This window comes from Cydia fagiglandana, chromosome 5, assembly GCF_963556715.1.
Source record: "Cydia fagiglandana chromosome 5, ilCydFagi1.1, whole genome shotgun sequence".
Taxonomy (NCBI): Eukaryota; Metazoa; Arthropoda; class Insecta; order Lepidoptera; family Tortricidae; genus Cydia; species Cydia fagiglandana.
The window spans coordinates 1,716,266-1,736,657 of record NC_085936.1 but is presented as its reverse complement, the minus strand read 5'-3'; the positions used below and the strand labels follow the sequence as shown (position 1 = coordinate 1,736,657).

General features: G+C 37.7%; 1 protein-coding gene across 2 annotated transcripts in view; it reads left to right on the top strand.

The window, feature by feature from the left end:
* LOC134664298 (uncharacterized) overlaps nucleotides 1-20,392 on the top strand; it is a 184,378-nt gene that overhangs the window by 54,033 nt on the left and 109,953 nt on the right. Inside the window, exons 4-8 of one of the 2 annotated variants that reach the window (XM_063520862.1) lie at nucleotides 1,669-1,830; nucleotides 2,100-2,282; nucleotides 2,602-2,733; nucleotides 7,578-7,822; nucleotides 8,236-8,966. In XM_063520862.1, coding sequence (XP_063376932.1) covers nucleotides 1,669-1,830; nucleotides 2,100-2,282; nucleotides 2,602-2,733; nucleotides 7,578-7,822; nucleotides 8,236-8,304 — 791 coding nt within the window. In that variant the 3' untranslated portion in view covers nucleotides 8,305-8,966. Of the gene's footprint in view, nucleotides 1-1,668; nucleotides 1,831-2,099; nucleotides 2,283-2,601; nucleotides 2,734-7,577; nucleotides 7,831-8,235; nucleotides 8,967-20,392 lie in introns of those variants that run through there. The other variant, XM_063520863.1, reaches the window with a different exon arrangement.

Here is a 20,392-nt window from a genome sequence, read left to right as displayed (position 1 = left end):
TTAACGTACCTATCAACCAATAGATTTCGAATGCTGGACAAAGATTTCACTCAATCTCCACAACGACCAGTCGTGAATTCGTGATTTGCACATTTTATCCTACGCTTCCCTGCAATATTGACTAAGTCGTCAAGCTATCTTATTGGAAACCTTTCTTTCTCATCCCATGATAAAATCCGCTTTAGTTAAGCAGGTATTCAAGAGAATTTCCGTTTCTCGTAAGAGAGCTTTAGCGTTACTTAACTAACTTAACTAGCACTATCCACAAGACACTGCAATAGTGCCTTATCGGGGGGCACGGCAGTGCCCCCGCCAAGTCGAGCGCGAAGCAAACACTGCCGTACCATCCTTTACTGGAACCATTTCGCCGCATTTTCAGGCCCCTATTTGAGAACCTCTGGATAAGACCAGAACGCAGAAATTTTGGTCATCCAGTAAGCTATAATCACATACTTAAAATCCAAACTTTCAAGTCTGTAGGTCATTTAGTTCCGAAGTTAAGCGAAAGCAAAGTTTCGCATTTATGAAACTCACTCATGATCATCAGAATAGAACTAGTACTTCCCATAAACTCAGAGAGCTGAAATTTGGTACAGAGTTAGGGTTTAATGGCCACATAAAGGGAAAACCTAAAAATATTGCAATATCAGTCACGTTTTAAAGATCTAAGAACTGCATAAGTAAGTTTGTAATCCCATATAAATATATGATATTACAAAGTTACTGTTGCAGTTCCTACAAATAGTAGGTAAAGTAAAGGTACACTACGATGTACGATGTGAGTATCAATGAAGATATGTTTAGTTATGATATGTGTATACATAGTATGGGTATGAGTACCCGAAAAGAAGGACTGCCTACAAAAAGAGATGAGATCCCATCAAAAACATTACATGTAAAAAGGTGCAAGTCTCGCAACACTTTTACTACAAAAAAGTTTTGAGATGTAATGTGAAACCAAGTCGGTTATTTTAATCAGTGCCAGGAGGTTTCTACAAAAAGAAGTGAAATCCCACCAAAAACATTCTGTAAAAAACTAGCCAAGTCTCGATGGAGCTGCTTGTTTATCTCTAAAAAGTAATGAAATCTAGACAAAGTCGTGCCAAGTCTAAGGTTCCTTACTGCGATTTCTTTATTATTATAGTTAATGTTGTGTGACTTGGCCGTTGAAGGGTACACAAGGGTACAAAACCAGGTGCTCCATGACACCATTGCACCAATCTGTCGCCAGAACCGCTACCCATTGACGATGGAAAATTGCCACTTGGAAAACGTTGATTCAATAACCCAGTCAATTGTAGGCTTGATAAAGCTGCGTATTTCAATAATACTTATGTATGGGCGAGCCTGAAAAACACTTCTTTTTGGTGCAATGGCAGATTGGTGCAATGGTGTCATGGAGCACCTGGTTTTGTACCCTTGTGTACCCTTCAACGGCCAAGTCACACAACATTAACTATAATAATAAAGAAATCGCAGTAAGGAACCTTAGACTTGGCACGACTTTGTCTAGATTTCATTACTTTTTAGAGATAAACAAGCAGCTCCATCGAGACTTGGCTAGTTTTTTACAGAATGTTTTTGGTGGGATCAACTTTACTTTTAAAACTCCTAAGCTGATGAGCACCTTTATAAAGATAGGTACTTATAAGCAAATTTCCATTCCAGCAAAAAAGCTCGGCGAGCAATGCTTCTACCGGCAAACGTGTCGCGCCTTCGATCCCCACGCGTCATGCGTCCAGGTCAACCACAACGCGTTCTGCCAGTGTGATCCCGGGTACCACAGTACGACACACAATCGACCGACGCAGAGAGTGTTCTGCACTGAAGGTAAGCTAAGCGAAGAAATTATCTAGCCCGGCTTTTTTTGTAGTGCTAGTGAGTACTGTTTGACAATGTTTGAGATTTCCATATAATCCAAATCTAAGGGATTATCCACGTCCCAATCAACAATGTTTATGAATCTCTCCTAAGATGATATCAACATGTACTTTCTTCCAAGGTTCTTACATCCTGACGATCATTCTGTTGGACTTTCGTGCGATTAATTCAGCGTTCTCTTCCTCCTTCTCCTTTAAGTAGTTTTCTCCTTTTTGCAGACCTCGTGCTGCTGACAGCGGATATGCCGACGCTGCTCGGCGTAGCGTCGGGTATCTTCGTGCTGGGGGGATTACTGTGCATGGTGTTGCACCTTTACACGCGGGCACGCTACCACCCTGCGCACCTCGCCGACGCGCGGCTCACACCACCGTGTTTGTACTCACTCAACGAGACTAATACCGGTAAATTCATTTAAGCTCCAGCCAGAAGAAGCGCTTCTCATGAAGAGAATTCTCAAGATTTTGCTATCAACATGGGGTCGTATTATGTTGTAGGTAGCTAAAGCACAAGTAGCACAACGTTCCCTTTCTTCTGCCTAACTCCAAACTTTTAGCTAAATTCTAGTGCTTAGTTAAGGTTTCTGAAATCTCTGACGTGACACTCGCGAAGTTCCCCCGCAATCCTGACAAAGGACAAAAATCTTGACATGTCAAGGGAAATCCTGACGTATGTCAACCCTAAATGGAATTCAGTAGGCTAACGACATTTGTATGTTTCCAGGCGGCACTCTGAGCGCAACCCGCGCGTCGTCGCGCGCGTCGTCGCGCTCGGGCGGCACGGGCGCCACGCTGGAGTCGGGCGGCTCGCGGCGCGCGTCGCGGCGCGGCGTGCCGGTGTCGGCGTCGCGCGCAGGTGCGGCGCGCACGGCGGCCATCTTGCTAATCTCGCGCCACCTGAAGGCCGTAAGGCGGGACGGCGGCGCGCACGCGCCCAAGTGCGCCGCCAAAGGTGATAACGATGTATGCAGCGCGCCTTCCCATAATGCACGTTCGGTGTGCGGCGGGCGGGTGCGGCCTGGGTGTTTTACGACTGATTTTTATATTGCTACTAAAGTGTTTAATAAAAATTGGCAGTCAAGCTCGATAGTAATAAATAGTAACACTTAGAGAATACTGAAAATAATTCAGTAGGTGGTTAAAAATGTAATGTCGCGGTCGCCATGTAAAGAGGAAATACAAGAGAACAAGCAAGAAAAAGCAAATAAAAAATTACTAAATACTGATTTATTTGTCTAAGCAGGTACATTACTTAGAGTTGAATTGTGGTTAAGTATGTCATTAATGTCTTTATCGACTACAATACCGTGAAGTGTAAGGGACATTCGACCTACACGCTGCGTCGGTGATTATTTACATTGGCAGGTTATTTTTGGGAGATATGTTGGCATTCTGTCACAGCCAATAGTGTAGTTATCTAGTTACAAATTATTTAAATAGGTATTTAAAACAACTGCGATATTCTAAATTGATTGTCAGTTATCTCCACACCTCAAGAGGGAATCAGAATTACTTTGGCGATCAGTCGTGAACCCACATTTTAATGGTCAACTAAGTGACTCTCGAATTTCTGCGCTCATCTTCATCGCACTGTTAAGGATGCCCTAGTCGCGTAGCATGTTAAGTATTGTAAAGCAGATCACACTTGAAACTGTCCAGTAAAATCTTTATTCTCAGTTTCTACGTCTACAAGTAGTACTTATGTCCCACTATCAATATTTGGCAATCAGGCTCATTACTTATTGTAGTCGATTTGTTTCTTATTCCTGATCAGTTCACCATTAATTAGTAATTAAATACCGTACCGTGGAGGAACATAACATATTTATCGTTGGTCAAACAAACATATAACACAAGTTCAATATTATACGAAGATCACTTATTGATCTTTGATACCAGATCAAGATTTATTTAGAAGTAAAGTTCTTGAAAATAATATTGGAATAAGTATCCGAAACAAATTAAAATCATATCCACTTTCTTATTCGGAAAGTTTTAAACACAGAATTAAGCTGTGGCTATCATTAACGACAACATAGCTGATGAAAACGATAACACAAGAAGACGCAAAGAAAATTAAAAATAATTACACTAAACATAGTAGAGTTACACCAAGAAAAGTCTGCAGCGATTTTGCCCATGCAGTGCAAGTGTTATTTATACGTCATAATTTCATAGAAGTTTGACGTTTAAAATAACACTGTTGTGGCGTCTCCTCTAGCTGTCACTGCCAACGTCGTGCCATAATAATCTAACAGATGGCGTTAGGGAGCAAGAACGCAATTAGTATGAGACCCATCGCGTCTACAGAGTTATAATGTCAGTTTCTATATATATAACTTCCGACTAACTCACAACGGACTTCGGTCCACAGGCATAACACCCGCCTGGAGAGAGTAAGTAATCTCTATTGCCTCTCAACCTTCTACACTGTCTTGCACTGCGTGGCCTATCAAAATCTCTGCAGATTTTTCTTAGTCTAACTATAGTTAGGCATACAAAACATCAGAAACGTAAAATCCACTCCGAAGTTCAAATCGAGGCAATGACCAAACTTGTACAGTCAGGAGTACCTTGACTAAGTATACAAATAAAATAAACATCGAAAATGTTGTATAAAATTATATCGCTTTGTTCAAACAAACAAAAGCACAGCCAAACCTTTTCTCGAAGTCATTCAGGGCATTTTCCCTGTTTTTGGTGGGATTATCTAATATAATAAATCGTTGCTTCGATTTTGGAAATTCGGTGATAGAAATTCGAGAGTCCAGCACCCGTCCGCCGCGAGTGTCGCATGGGACGTCCCGTTAGTTGTTGCGTTGGTGTTAGCGGCGCGAGTCACGACGCACATGATGCTCCAAATATGCCCGTTGAGTCAATATTGATGTCCTTCTCTTTCTAGCTTTCCCATTATAGCTTTCCTGTTCTCGCCAATTCCCCGACGGCCCTCGTGTCTTTCTTTGACTAAAGGAAGCACATACCTGATGGCTCTAGTATAAGAAAGGGATGTCTAAAATCCTAGTACCTGCTCAGCTCAAGAACCAATATGCTAGATTAGTTATTCCTCCTTGAAGACTTTTGTTAGAACAATCCAAGTTACCCCATTACATTTACTAGTTCTCCTGACTATCCTAAAATCTATTTCTTAAGCTGTCTTTCTCCTTCTTCAGTTTTAGTTTCTTTACAAGTTTGGTTTGGTTTATTACTTATCCATTTAAAGATAATGAGTAGACAACAACTCCTTGCTTTTGACGTTTTCTTCATTGATCCCCTACAATTGGCGATGTGTTTTCGATCAAACAAAGACATCGGCGTCCGTTTGACAACTTAAGTTATTCTTAACAGGTTGTTCTAGGTTTCAAGAATTATCCATCTACATCACAAGTGAGTACCTTTTATATATCGATATTATTGACTGTACCTCTGCCATAGCCATATTTAGTATACAACTTTTGTGGAATGAGTATTTCTCAATCTTCCTTCAAATACCTATGTTTGGTCTTGATTATTGTATGTACGCAGACTTCTTCTGATATTTGCCACAAAATTTATATCCCAACTTTATATTTTCTTAGGCTGCGGTCTCTTAGTGGTGGTCTTGCTTTTTTATCAGTGGAAATAAGGTAGCCTTAAATAGTTTCCTTCATTGTATCCTTAATCAGTAAAATGATCCTTTAACCCTTAATGGCATATTTGGACTCATCAGTGACGAACCAAACGAAGGATCGTACATGTGAGCTTTATTTGTGTGACGCCGTGTTTGATGCTTTCTTCGTTAGCCGTAATGGTGGGTGAAGGCATGTCTTCAGAAAAATATGGTGTGAGTCGCGACCTGTCGTGCCTTCCCGTGGCGCGAGCAAGATGGCCATGGTCCTTCCTTCTATCTCTTTCTACCACACTGTTGTTGTATGACACTGCGAATGTATCTCCAACTTAGCAAGGTCTAGTGGGTAAACTGCAACTACAGAGCAATTGTCCCTATCCTCAACCTCTACTTTTAGGGTATTGTCATTTGCTAGACGCAAGTTTCCCATCTGATCTTGTTATGAGGTATGACATTTATTATACATTTGCAGTGCCATAAAGAAATGAGGTAAAGTTGACCTTACACTGAAACACATATCTAACCTCACATTGGCTTGTATATGTAACACAAAAAGGCTAAATTCACAGACAATAAGCGTAGCATCCTGTTGAAATTGCCTGTTCGAAGTGGCTGCTTTCCATCGGTTGATTTGCCTACATGATAATGAATAATTTAGAAACATTTAGAAGCCAGTGAAACAGGCAATTTCAAAATAGGGAGGGCTAAGGTGAGCTAAGCCTCAGTTTCACACGCACCTCGCTTCATGCTTTATCGGCAATGTAATTATAAGATATGGCTACTCATACGGTATCAAGAATAGTTAGTTATTCTTAAGTAATTATTCCAAATGAACCTGACTTGGACAAACTCAACATTATTATTTTTTTATTTAACTATACCGCCCCAAACGTTTTGGTAAGACGGTTTGTGACAATTCGCAGTATCTGGTTCGTTTCTTTTTTTACACATGAAAGCAAGAGACTACATATTTCTCTTTTTGAATTATCACAGAATTTCTAAAATTGGTGTATCAAATATGCCATATTGTAGTTACGCTGTTATCGTATATACTGTTGCATGCTGGCGTTTGGTTGCGATGTTCATGTCACACTGTTGACTACATGTTGTATTCTACACCTCATAATGTATTTAGAATTGTGCTGTTCAGGGGTATAAAAAAGAAAATAAGATTAAGAGAAGTTTCAGTTGCGTTGCCTTTTATCTGTCTCATCACGGTTTACTTAAATAAAAAATTAAACTAAGCTACCTACGTGTAGTATTTGACGCATCGCCACAGGAACTTCTAAAGCTGGAATAAGACTGCCAAAAAGCTGGTTACTCAATGTTTTTAATGCTCGAAGAAGTTGCAATATTTATGTTTATTTTACGGCATTGATCAGAATGGGAATAAAATATGTAACTATTAGGGCCGCCCCACACTAGCGTCTTTCGAACGTCGGAGTCTTACCAGCGTCTTGTCAGCGCCGCGCCCGCATCAGGGCAAGAACGCTGTGCAGGCGCTAACAAGTCGCTGGCAAGACGCTGACGTTCGAAAGACATTACAGACGTCGCATCGCCGTTGCGCAGGCGCTGGCAAGACGACGACGCTCGTAAGACGCTACTGTGGGGTGGCCCTTAACTTTTTTACACGTAATTGGTATAATTATAATATACATTTTGATTTTAACCTACAAGTAAGGATTTGATCAAAGCTGTAAACACAATTTCCATTTTTATCGTCGAAAATTGATACTCTTTAATAACAAGCCAGGCTAGCGGGGCTAGCCAGTTTGAAATTTCATGAAAATTTATTTAAATTCGTCCGTCTGTCGCTGATTACATTCAGATAACAATTATTTATGAAATTAAATTTTTAAGCACACACTTCAAGACACTACTTCGTCTATTTCAATATCAATCAGCATATTCATTGTCACAAATAAAAAAATTTCAGAAGCTTCTCACTGTGTTTCGAAACCTTTGCTCAAGAAAACAAACTTGGCTTTAATATTTTTATCGACACATTCAAGCTATGCATCAAACACAGCATCGCATAGCACGCACATACTTCATTAATCGTATTTCAAAATCTGACTGTCATTTTTATGATCCAGGTTCCCGACGTCCAAGTATAAGTTCAGTACAAAGCAGTTCATCCTCTATAAGGAGCTACAGCGCTAGACGTTGGGAGAAGGAGCGAGAGCAGAAGGAGAGGCGACAGATGAGCATGCGTCTCGCTCAGTTGCACGACAAAATGAATGCGGGAAGAGAGATACCTAAACATGCGCCTACTCCGTCTCCGCGCTCTCCCAACAACTCCACGGATGGACTGCTGCCATCTGTATGTGAAATCAGAGAAGTATGAATGTTATTCCTGGTCCTTCCGAGTGGTGTCAACTGTCTGTCAAATGATGTTTAACTTTCGCAAACCGTGTCGAGTGACAACCAAAGACAATTTTGCCAAAGATTGTCAGTTTGGCAGAAAAAGTTGATATCACTTTGCCTATTGTTTGTACACATAAATGTTTGTGTTTGTCATGTGACCACGTTGCCCCTATTCAAACTTCCTAATGAATTAATCAAATATGCATTGAAAAATCAATGCAATGAGTATAAGGTCGCATAAATTTTGTAGGCACTTTATAGAAATTACAAGTAACCTTGATGTAAAATTCATCGCAATATTCAAATCTTGATAACATTTTTATGTATACTAATTATTGCCACTAATTGCAATACTTTTACTATAATGTTGTTAATCTATATTTCCAGTTATCAACAAACCCCGATCAACAAATGCAAGGCGTCGAGAACCCATGCTCGAGTTCGTCGCTTTACTGACAACAGCGTTCTAAATTGGTGCGTCGATCCCTCGACTCACTGTCATCCGACGGATCCCCAGCTTTCGCCTGGATGTAACACCGGCTTAAAAAAATGAAACTGCCACTAAGTGAACGCGAGCGTAAGTGAAGACGTTAGTATGATTTTAGAACGCATCCGAACAGGAATTCAAATAGGCGCGAAAGACAGTGAACGCAGTTTAGTCTTTGGGAACGCACCCGAAAACGGAATGTGAATTCCTAATTTGAATTAGGAGTTGGTTTATACTGGCTGAAAAGACTGCAAGTGTTTGTGGGATCTTAAAAAAAAGTGAAGTAGAAAGACAGATTGAATTTGTAAGGTTTTGACATTTCAATGCTTGGCTTTTAAGCTAGGCTAGTTATTGTTGCTGTATGTGATGCTACAAGGATGTGTTTTGTGTGTAAAATGTACGTCGACAGATATCTAAAATGTAATCATTATCACATATTAAAATTGCTATTACGATAACAGATTCAATTCTGCTCTTTAAAAGACAGACGGAAAGTTTTCCGATTAATTATATTTTTAATTTCCCTAAGTACATGTTCGATGGCATTAAACATATCAAACTAAGTAGTTCACAAAGTGAAATTTGAATTAGAAAAAAAATAGTATTGGCGTAAAGCCCCCTCCAGACTATGCGTGTGAATCGCGGGCGAAGCCGCGAACGCGAGTGTGGAGTCGATTTCGCTGTCTGCGAAAATCGACGCCACACTCGCGTTCGCGGCTTCGCGCCGCGATTCGCGCACGAGTGTGGAGGAGGCTTAACCGGTAGGTTATTTCTACTTTACCATCTGTTTATGGTGTTAAGCTTATAATGCGTTCCTACCAATCCTATAAAATGTATCGTATCGATTGCATCATAATAGCAATTTTAAATGAAGTATACCGCGTTTATTTGTAAGCCGATAAACGAAACCCAATATTTAAAGCCAGATTATAATATAAGGACGAATGTTGTTACAGATGTTTCATTTCGAAAACGAGATGGTAACCCACATAAGTTTAAAAAATAATAAATTTACTATCTACTTTAAACTATCGATAATTACATTGGGTACCACTGCTTGTTGTTGTTTTAAAGGACTTTTTAATGCAATAAAGTACCTAAAGTATATCGTTATAAAATTAAAAGTGTTCAGAAATAAGTAACTCATCTTACTAATCGAAGTTTTCGAAATGTAACCTCAGTAACTTTTTACAATAGTTGTTATACATAGGTATTTAAATCGAAAAATAGATAAATAACAAATCTGAATAGTTCTCTTCTAAGTGCGATGGGGAACCTGGGGTACATTGGACAGCTAGCTGAAAATTAATATTATATTTTATTGAACAAGGAATTAGTTATTTCTTGAATGGGTTAAAAAACGTTACTTTGTGTCGGTACAACTATTTATGTAGGTACAGTACATTATTTCTAGACAGCGAAGGAAACTTTTAAGGTTTTTGAACTATATTTTTTCCAATGCCATAAATGACCCGGTTAATTACCATGAAGTCCTTGTTGCGATTCAGTTTAGCCCCTGTTTGTTCTTGTGTTGTAACACAAGTCTCTTGTTTTACATTATCCTTGGTTGTTATATTTTAGCAGTCAGTTCTCTATCGCACTAACTTTTGTCCATTCTAAACTCAACATATTAATAATAGAACTTTTTCTAGTCTTAACTAGCTAGACTCAATAGCACGATAACTTAGATTTATCCAAATGCCTTACCTCCGCCAACTTTTGCAAATATAATCTGGAAATAATACTCAGTTATTAAAAAAAATACATCAGGGTCATTCTCAAAAAATATGTCTGCGGTTTAATTACCGCGACTCATACAAAATATATGAAAAAGGTGATTGCAATTAGATGCAACTGCAGACATATTCTCAGAGAATGACCCATCAAAGACCTTAACTTTGTAACTCCAATAAACATTCTAAGACTAAAAAGAGGTGTTATGATTATTAAAGGGGTAAATTAAAAAGTTACCGTAAAATGGTCCTACTTTGCTCCACTGTGCGTAATTATACTCCAATTGCTCTGTAAAATTATTAGATGTTTAACATATTCAGAAATTATATTTCTATTTTATATTTATATAAGTAACCTAACCGTAAACGAAAATGAATAATATAGGTACGTATTGAATTATTATGTGTGCTCATAAATGTAATAATTTATTCATAATCTCTTAATGTTGAAGCGAAGTAGGACCACTTAACGGTAGGTATATTTTATTTTAAATATTTAACATAAATGAATGTATTTTTTTTATCAGATTGTTTTTTATGTTCGTTCGGGCAGGTACAACGGCTGTAATAACCTATGACTTGGTAGTGTTTTCCTTGCCCTACCCTTTCCAACATTGTATGTTTTGTTTATGATATAAACTCCCCTTCTCTTACCTCTATGTCTATAAGTGATCTAGAATCCTAAATCTAGCCTAGACCCCCACGAATTTCGACAGTCATCGGCTTAACAAATCCAATGTCATGGCTTATGTCAAATCTCGATTTATAGCTTTGCCTAAATATATGATAATTATAAGTAAATTAAAGGGCTTATTCTGAATGATTTAACATAGATTTCACATCCGCGGAATTAATGTAAGGTAAGGTGGGGTAAGACTATCACTTATATGGAATCCGCATACTATTTGTCTTGCCCCGAGCAAAATAAACTATGTTAGACTTACCCCGCCTTTCCTTATCTACTCATCGTACGAAAAAAACCTAAAGTTAGCTCGAGATTATATGACTAAAAACTTCGACAGTTGAATGTGAATGGAAATGACTATGCACCCAATAACGATCATAGCCCAAAACTAAAGCAAAGAAGATACAAAGTATTTTATACTCGTATCAAAGCAGACAGGAATGAAATGAATAAATCATTCAGAGTAAGCACCTTTGCGATTGGAAGAGTCCTAACACTAACCAATGAGCTTAAAAGACTGAATACGTGGCTATAAAGTACCAATAATTATAATAGATGCTGACAACGCCTCTGACCATCTTAAGTCCTTCAGAAACTCACAAGCTTGTCTATGGAGCTGACAGGTGCCGTCGCCAAGACGACACTCGTTTATCAAAAAGTGAATATGTATTGGGACGACAGAAAGATGTATTGGGATGACAGAAAAATGTGTTGGGATGACAGAAAAATGTATTAAGATGTCATTAAAATGTATTGGGGTGACAGAAACGAACAAAAATCGATGTGATTTCCATAAGTTATTTAAGGTTTCGATTTGCGTGTTCAATAAACGATTAGCTAGGCCTCCGGTGTAACTGTTAAGGTATTTAGGAGGTAAGCTGGTACAGAGGCTCAATGCTACCAACACAGCAAATGGTGGTAGGATTCTTCTGATCGTTTCGATGTAAACCTGGTTAAGGATTGCGCGTGAGCTCTGGAGACTTAAGGGTTGATGAAACATAAGACGATTATTAAATAACAGTTTTATGAAAGTGAATGAAAGAATTTAAAGAGGATTTGTATTGTATTGTATTGTAATTTCACGGACCTGATGCGCGGAGTAGTCAACATGCATAGGAGAATGATTTGATGACGCATTAAATAATTTAAATATAAACTGGACCAGTAGCGTAGCGTGAACTAATCTAGCCGTTGGCGAAGTCAGAGGGCCTACCTCGAACCACGTTCGACGTGTTGCCTCTCTATCGCACATATAAATTCGTACGTAAGTGTGGCAGGGAGGCAACACGTCGATCGTGGTTCGCAGTATGCTCTCTGATCTGCGAGGCCCTTATCTTTCAATATGATATATTCTCACGGTAATAAAAGGGTTGGCGGGGCCTCCTTCAGCGAGAGGCCGTGGACGAGGGGCCACTTTGCCTACACCTATATAAAACGCCACTGACTTGGACTATACGAGTATACGTCAATCCAAACTGACGTATACTAAACACTCGCCCCGTATCTTTCCAGATGCAAAAATGCCCATCAAACGTTCTTTTGAGCATCTTTCTCGGATGTACACCCAGCTGGGTTAATGCATAGCCACTTTACAAATGAATAAAGTCCATAATATGTCCATGCAATTTTGCAGCTCGGTTCTACAATGGGCGTTTGACTGGATTTAACTCAAAAATTGAAAAATTTCCAGAAAACGTATTTATTTGATAGTCTATCAAATCATTCTCTTAAAATAACCTCATTTCTATCTATATCAGATTGAGAACACACGTTGTCTGTACCCCTAGTGTAAATTTCAATTCGATAGCGTGACGTGACGTACTCGTTGCGTTAAGTGTCATTTTGTATGGGATTTAGAGATTCCAAAACGTCCCGCTTGGCGCGCTATTCAAAATCCCATACAAAAATAGACATAACGCAAACGCTCGTCACGCTCTATCGAATGAAATTTATAGGTACTAGGGGTTCTGTTCTCACTCTGAGAATTTGAATGGCATGAGGTGTTTGGTGTTTGTAAACATCACACATGATTGTCCATTATACAATGGAATGATAACATTCGATGCGTATGTATTTATGAAAAAACCCGAGAATAACTCTTTAAACTACTACCTCTAATATTGGTAATCTGAACAGCATTTTTGTGGCAGCTTATAATGTAAAGGTACCTAATTTCACAGAAAATGGCCAATTAAGTTACAAATGCCGTTTTACTCCAATCATTTCAACTGATTTTGGCTGTATCGATTCCTATAGGTAACTGAAGTAGGTACGCTGCTACCAAAATGTTACTGTTAGTTTACTGTGTAAGGTAAGGTGGGGTAAGACTAACATAAGTAGTTTATTTTGCCCAGGACAAGACAAACTGTATGAGGATTCCATACAAGTGTTTGTCTTGCCCTGCTGGTGATAGTTACTCCACCTTACCTTATATGACTTTTTCTTGAACGATCATTATCCTTAACTCTTGATACCTTTTTAGGTCTTGTGCTAAATTAATTGCTAAAGGGTAACCTGGGTTAAATCGGGTAACTGCATAAAAACAGTCTAGTAATTATTGCGTATTATAAGTTTGGGAAGGATGTGAGAAAATGATAAGAATATTTGTAAATATAATGGACTTTCATGAAACCAAATCTACGTATGTTGATATTATAATTACGGCAGAAGATATGCAACATAATAAATTCCTCTATACATAGATAGTAGATACTTATCTGTTTCGCAAAGATTGATAAAAAAAAGCAAAGACTGTGTTGAGATGTCGGAAAACATTACAAAAACAACGATGACGCCGACGCCTAACAAATAAAATGAAAATAATATTGACCTTGTTTTGACGCTTATTAATTAACCCAGAATGAAGGTAAAATGCCCTATAGATGGACTTCTAGCTAGTTCATTATATCTGAACTAGCATTGATAAAAGTGTAGTGATTAAGTACCTTATAAATATCGAGATCTGGACTGTCTAAAGTACCTTGTATGTGAAATGATTGATTAATCACAATGGAACTATATAAATTTAGGCTTTTCTTCAGGAACACTTTGATTATTTTGTGTATTGTAAGCTCATAGCACAAGAAAACAACTCATTTTCAGATCCAATTACTGAGTGTTTTACCCTTCTGGCGTCCTTATCCTATTTCTTAAAATAATCTGTCCACACGTTTCTTATAACATTAATAAGATTGTCGGCTCCTAACTCCGTCGCATTTATTTTTATATTTATAAATACTTAATAGCTTGTAAAATAAGTCGTTTAACTTGGTTAAAAAAATCGTTTGTCTTACTTATTTGATATTTCGAGAATATTGCGTTTGTACTCATAATCTTCGTAGGGGAGGTAGGGGACCATTGGGAAGTCGGGAGGCTCGGGCACCTCCATGTAAATCAGAACTTATTACAAGGGGATGCCCGAGCCTCCCGACTGCCCAATGGTCCCAAACCTCCCCTACAGAAGGTCGATAGACTGTGTCTGAGCGACTTACATACGTAAATACGAGAGTTCTTGCCCTATGACGGTCTTTCCAACCAATTATTTGTTGATCCACGTTGATTATTATAATTGATTCCATTGTGACAGTAAAATAAATAGGTAATCTTAAAATGGAACAATGAAAATTGAAAATTTCACCCTTATAGGTTTTTACAATGTTGCAAATCTTCTGCAAATAAATATATGTAAATTAAATTTATCTGTAAGTCGGTTTGCATGAAATGTGGCTTAGGCCAGGCCTTATAGTTCAGGTACCCTGGACGTGCGAGCGAGATAGATAGTACCATGGACTCATTTTGTACTCGTTACTGTAATGTATATAGTTATTATATTTAAGGATAGGTATTATACAATAGGAAATTTAACTGGAATTGAGATTCGACGGGAATTTTTATGTAAATAAATTGTAATTTCGTTGTACCTATTAATTTAATAATTTAAATACTAACTATAGGCGTATAGTAGAAATTATGAGCTCGATATCTCATAATATTTTTATGTATGTATAATTATTTGTTAACAATCTAACTATCTATAGGCAATTAATAAATTATATAAAAAGGATATACCAATTTCTTAAAATGGTCACACAAACACGACTGAAAATAATAGTCGATTGTATGATACAATTTGTATGGGTATTTTTTAAGAAATAGGTGAATCCCATTTTAAGTTTTTTCTCTATTTACCCCAGCCATCCCTATTCACCCCGGTTGACGATACTTTAAGTTAAGGATATTTTTCAATATTATTTGAAACTGTAAAAGTCTCCACCGAATCTTATATCCAGCCAACGCTTGCTGAAAGGTTAATTTAATTCTAGTTAATTGACTAAAGAATCGATTTACATGTAATCGTGATATTTTGTAGGAACGTTCGAATGTCCCGTTGGTTTGTTATAGCACAAAATTATGTATGAATAAAATGTTTAAATTAACCATGAAGTTTTCTTACACTTGGTTTTCAATTTCTGTATTTTTTAATACATAATCACTAAAGTTTATATTTGAATAGTTGAACGATTATTTACATAGGAATATATATTTTTACATAAAGTACATACATTTAGGTACATTAGTCGTGTAAATAGTTTTATAAAAGTTTCAAGTGATTTATTAATAATATTCTAAATATTTGAGTTTTCAAAATATTTTTTTTATATATATTTATATATAGTTTGAAATTCATAAGTGCATTGTAATAATTCTGCAATGTAGGCGTATGAAGAATTAATAAATAAGTACTTTCACTTTAAAGTAGGTAGGTACCTACATATTAGATACCTATGTTTTACTTGTTACTCTTTACCCCAAGTTCCCCTTTGCCAATGTACAGTCGAGTTCATAAATACGTATAGGTACATTTTTACACCTTATTGCAATAATGATTTTTTTTATGTCATTAGTCAGCCAGCGAACAGACGAGCCTGATAGAAAGCGGTCATCGTCACCCATGGACAAAAAATAATAGAATAACAGAAAAATAATGTTATTACGTACGGGGTCGTAATAACATCTTTACAAGCCAGCGTTCCAGATATATATTTACACGACCTCTCAGTGTGTCATAGGCGTGAGAATATATTTTTGAATGTTGGCTTAAAAAGATGTTTGTGAATTCAACTGTATAGTACGTCAAGTTGACGAAATATTCCCAATTTGCGCCTATTCGACATACCTACAACTTGTTCGGAGACTGGTGCAAATTATATTTCGTCAACCATACAGTCCATATCTACAGTCCATACAGAAGATGTAGTGGATAATTGTTTTCCATCGTATTTTCTCGGAAACGTTCGTATTTGTCCGTACTTTTTGTACCGAGGCTGACTGAAATAGCAAGACACGTTCGTACGTTTCCGTGAAAATACGACGGAAATAATTATTATGCACTACATCTTTACCTACCTATCGCCACTGTAATTGAAATCCGATCGATGTCATACAATCGCATAACCTCATCCAAGGGCAGACAAGAAATACAAGTATACACGGCCCTATTCGAACTTTAAGATACGTCAGCTAATAGATCTTGAAACGATATGGATTAGATACGAGGGGTGGTTGGAAAGTTCACGGCCTAAGTATGAAATCAAATCCAAAGATTTTATTTAATATTTTTATTTCTCTACGTAGTCCCCGTCGAGCTCTTTGCACTTGTTCCATCTGGATTCCAAAGCCATTATACCACTTTTGAAGAAACTTTCCTCCAGGCCTTCAAAATAGGTGTCCACTTCTGCTTGGACCTCGTCGTTGGTAAAAAATTTCTTACCGCCCATGTGTTTTTTTAAATTTGGAAATAGATGGAAGTCCGATGGTGCCAAATCAGGCGAATAGGGCGGGTGGGGCAATAATTCAAACCCACAGTTGTGAATTTCTGCTATCGATTTTATTGACGTGTGCACACGTGCATTGTCCTGGTGAAAGAGAACTTTTTTTGTCAACAATCCAGGTCTTTTTACTTTCAGATCTTCTCGTAATCGGCGTAAAAGGTCGCAATAGTAGTCAGAGTTTATAGTGGTACCTTTCTGGAGATAGTCAACCATTATTACTCCCTTTGCGTCCCAGAAGACTGATGCCATGACTTTATTCGCCGACAAAATGGCCTTTGCCTTTTTGGGTGGCGGAGATCCAGCACGAACCCACTGCTTTGATTGCTGTTTAGTCTCGGGCGTGTAGTGATGGACCCATGTCTCATCCATAGTAACATATCTGTCCAAAAAGTCTTGAGGGTCAGCTTCAAACAAGTCGAGACAGTCGCGTGAAATTGTTAGACGAGTGATTTTTTGTTCCACTGAAAGGAGCTTCGGAACCCATCTCGCCGACACCTTTGAAAAACCTAATTCGTTGACTATAATGTTTTGGGTTCTGTCATAGGAGATGCCTACGATGTCAGCTATTTCCCTTAGTTTTAATCGTCGGTCTTGCATTATCATCTCGCATATAATTGCCACATTAAGTATGTGGATTGGTCGCAGTGGTTGGTCTCCCGGGGCGAGGGTCATCAGCGATATTGATTCGTCCCCGCTTGAATTCAGCTGCCCACTTTTTTACTGTCGTATATGATGGACAGGATTGCCCCAATGTACAGTCAGCGTCAGAGAAACGTGACCCCCCTGATTTTAAAACTATAGCTCACACGGCAACGTCGAAACATTAGTTCAACATCGCCACAGCTGTATCAAGCATCATATTATTTCAAAAAGTCATTTTTCCCTTTTGTCTCCAACCGTTGTTGGGAATCGATCCTCGGACCTCGCGGCTGTTATTAAGACTACATCATGTTCTTACATTAGTCCGTCACTTATACCATTGAGCCACCGAACACATATTATTACTTGCGAAAATATGAATCACTATCGTCAAATCGTAGAGGTGGAAGTTACTCGTATGTCGATGCGTCCTTGTCTTAGTCATAGATACTTAATATAGTCTTGTCTTTGTTTATTATTATTTCTCTACCCTCATATCCGAATCCGAAAGTGAGTAATAACATCTTTAACTAAATATGTGTTTAGGTTGAATTTAGTATGATTATCCCGTTTCGCATTTTTTAAATTACAATTGAGTTTTAGGGTAACTTTGTAATAATTCGCATCCGCCGCAAATCATTACCGTCATCGTTACGTCTATTCTAGGTGTGCCGAAGTAGTAACGTTGTTACATATTATTCTCGACTTGTCCGAAAACTTGTGTCAACTGAGTTTTAAAATGGTTCGATTAAACTCTTTTATGAGATCGAAAATTGTAGTGCTTCGGGAACAAAACCAGAGTATTAAAAAAATTGCACGAGAAATGAAAATAGCGGTGAGTTATTTAGAGTTTACTCCATTTCATTGGCCATGTTTTGTTAATAGACCTATTAAGTTTAAATTGTGTTTTTTTATTTGCAGAGGAACACGGTTCGCAAATTGGCTAAGGCGGTATGAAAAAACGGGTGACTTTAAAGAAGATCGGCAAGGCCCTCGTCCTTCTGCCTACACAGAGGAATCTCAGCGGCACCGTAGTATTGTGCAAATTCATACCGACGCTCCATTTACTACAACTCGCTCAACAGCTGAGACATTTGGGGTCATCTCTTAGCACTGTCAGAAGACATTTGCACGCTGCCCAGATACACCATTATAAACCAGCAAAAAAAATAAGTTTGTTTAATAAGCATCGCGACGATCGTCTTAGTTTTGCCAAAAAATATTAGGATTTCGATTGGGAGAAGCATTTAACGTGTCTTTACATTTAAAACACTTTTGAAAAATAAGTTATACTTAGTTAGTAAATATGTTACAGTTATGTAGCAAGGATATATAGGTATTACATTACTTTGGTTTCATAAATAATAGTTACTTTTTGTTAGAAGCGTTATTCCATAACAAGACTTGTCAAGATTGTTAACCCTTTTTCTAATGCTAAAAACAAGGTATACGAGTAGGTAAGTGTTGTGTTTCCTAAAATTGTGGTAACGTGACAGGAGATGAATATTGTTATCGCTGGTCGATAACATGCTGTTTCTCTCTGAAACGTAGTTAATGGCTCGCAAGGTTAGAATATCTTCGCGTTTTATACATACCCATTATTAATCAAACCCAATATTTATATATAGTTATCTGTTATGCAACTGCATAATAGATATTAGTAACTACTAATCACGCGCGATTCGACATTCAAAATATATCCTGTCTGGACTTTCATGACTCAGTCATTCTGATGGTGTAAGGCAAAGACAATATACAGCCACCAGCCTATATTCAATAGACAGTATCCTAGGGATTTCCCCTCCGGTTCCCTCCTATTACTTGCTATTACTTATTAAGACAGCTATAATCGCAGCCTATGTAACATACCACAATTTTAATTAACTCACACTATAATATTTTTGTTTACAATGCAGCTGTTATGCAAAGATAAAATACCAATAAAATACAGTGTTTTTAAGATTGTTTTTATTTTATTTTTTCCTTTTTCTACTATAATATTTGATATTACCCGTATTTAGTTTCCAATAGTTCTGAACTTAACAAAACAAAGAAAAAACCAAAAAGATTCTAACGCTTTGGATCGGTCTCGAACCCGGTTTCTTAGGAATCTTAAGTCCGCTTATGAAACCACACAGCTACGCAAACATTACGTGTGATGACGAAATTATTGTACAGTTTCTATACTGATACTAGGGGGGTCACGTCTCTCTGACGCTGACTGTACACTGCATATCTTCAAAAATTTGTTTTGGAGTCAATCCTTTTTTATGAAGATATTTAATTACAGCACGTCGCTCCAAATTGTCCATTATGAAAAATCTGTTGACTCTTATTTTTAAATCAGACGTATAATTTATTTTTACAATGTCTTACAATTGAAATTTCGCGGGATGACAACTGAATAATGACAGTTCAAAACGGCGGCAGAAAAAAATTAAAAAGTTTTTTTCTCAAAAATGGACGGCAAAGTCGACTTTGCCGTCTAAAAAATAGGTCGCAAAACGCGTAGTTTATGGTCAGTCAAAAATTAAAAAGTTAAAAACATTGCAGTCTCGATTTTGGGACTGCAATGTTGCATACAAATTCCATTATTTGTCGAGTTCCAAACTTTTTCAAAGTTGAAATGGCCATATCAAATGAAGGCACAGGCCCATTATACAGCCAAACAGATGATTAGTACAGCGACTATTTAGCTGTCTCAAATAGCTTAGCGCATTTTCGGCAGAAAAATACACTTCTATTTTTTTATTAAAAAAATAAAAAGGCGGCAAGGGCTTTTTTCTGTGAAAATATATACGTAAGAACGTTGCTTTTGTAAAATATTTCTATGATATTTATATCTCTTGCGCCATTTTTGAGAAAAGCACTATATATGACTCGGCTGGAAGGCTACTTGCTGGCTTCGGATTTAATTAAACGGACTCCCAAGGTCGTCCGTTTAAAACGAATCCTCAGCCTGCAAGTAGCTACTTCCGAGCCTCGACAATAATGTACTATTTTTTAATGGTCAGGCCGCGAACTTTTCAATCAGCCCTCGTATGTCAGTGTCAAATGTGACGTTTCTTCGAAGAAAAATGTCACTTGAGACTGACATATCTAATCCATATCGTTTCAAGATCTATTAGCTGACGTGCGTATCTTAAAGTTCGAATAGGGCAGTGAGTAT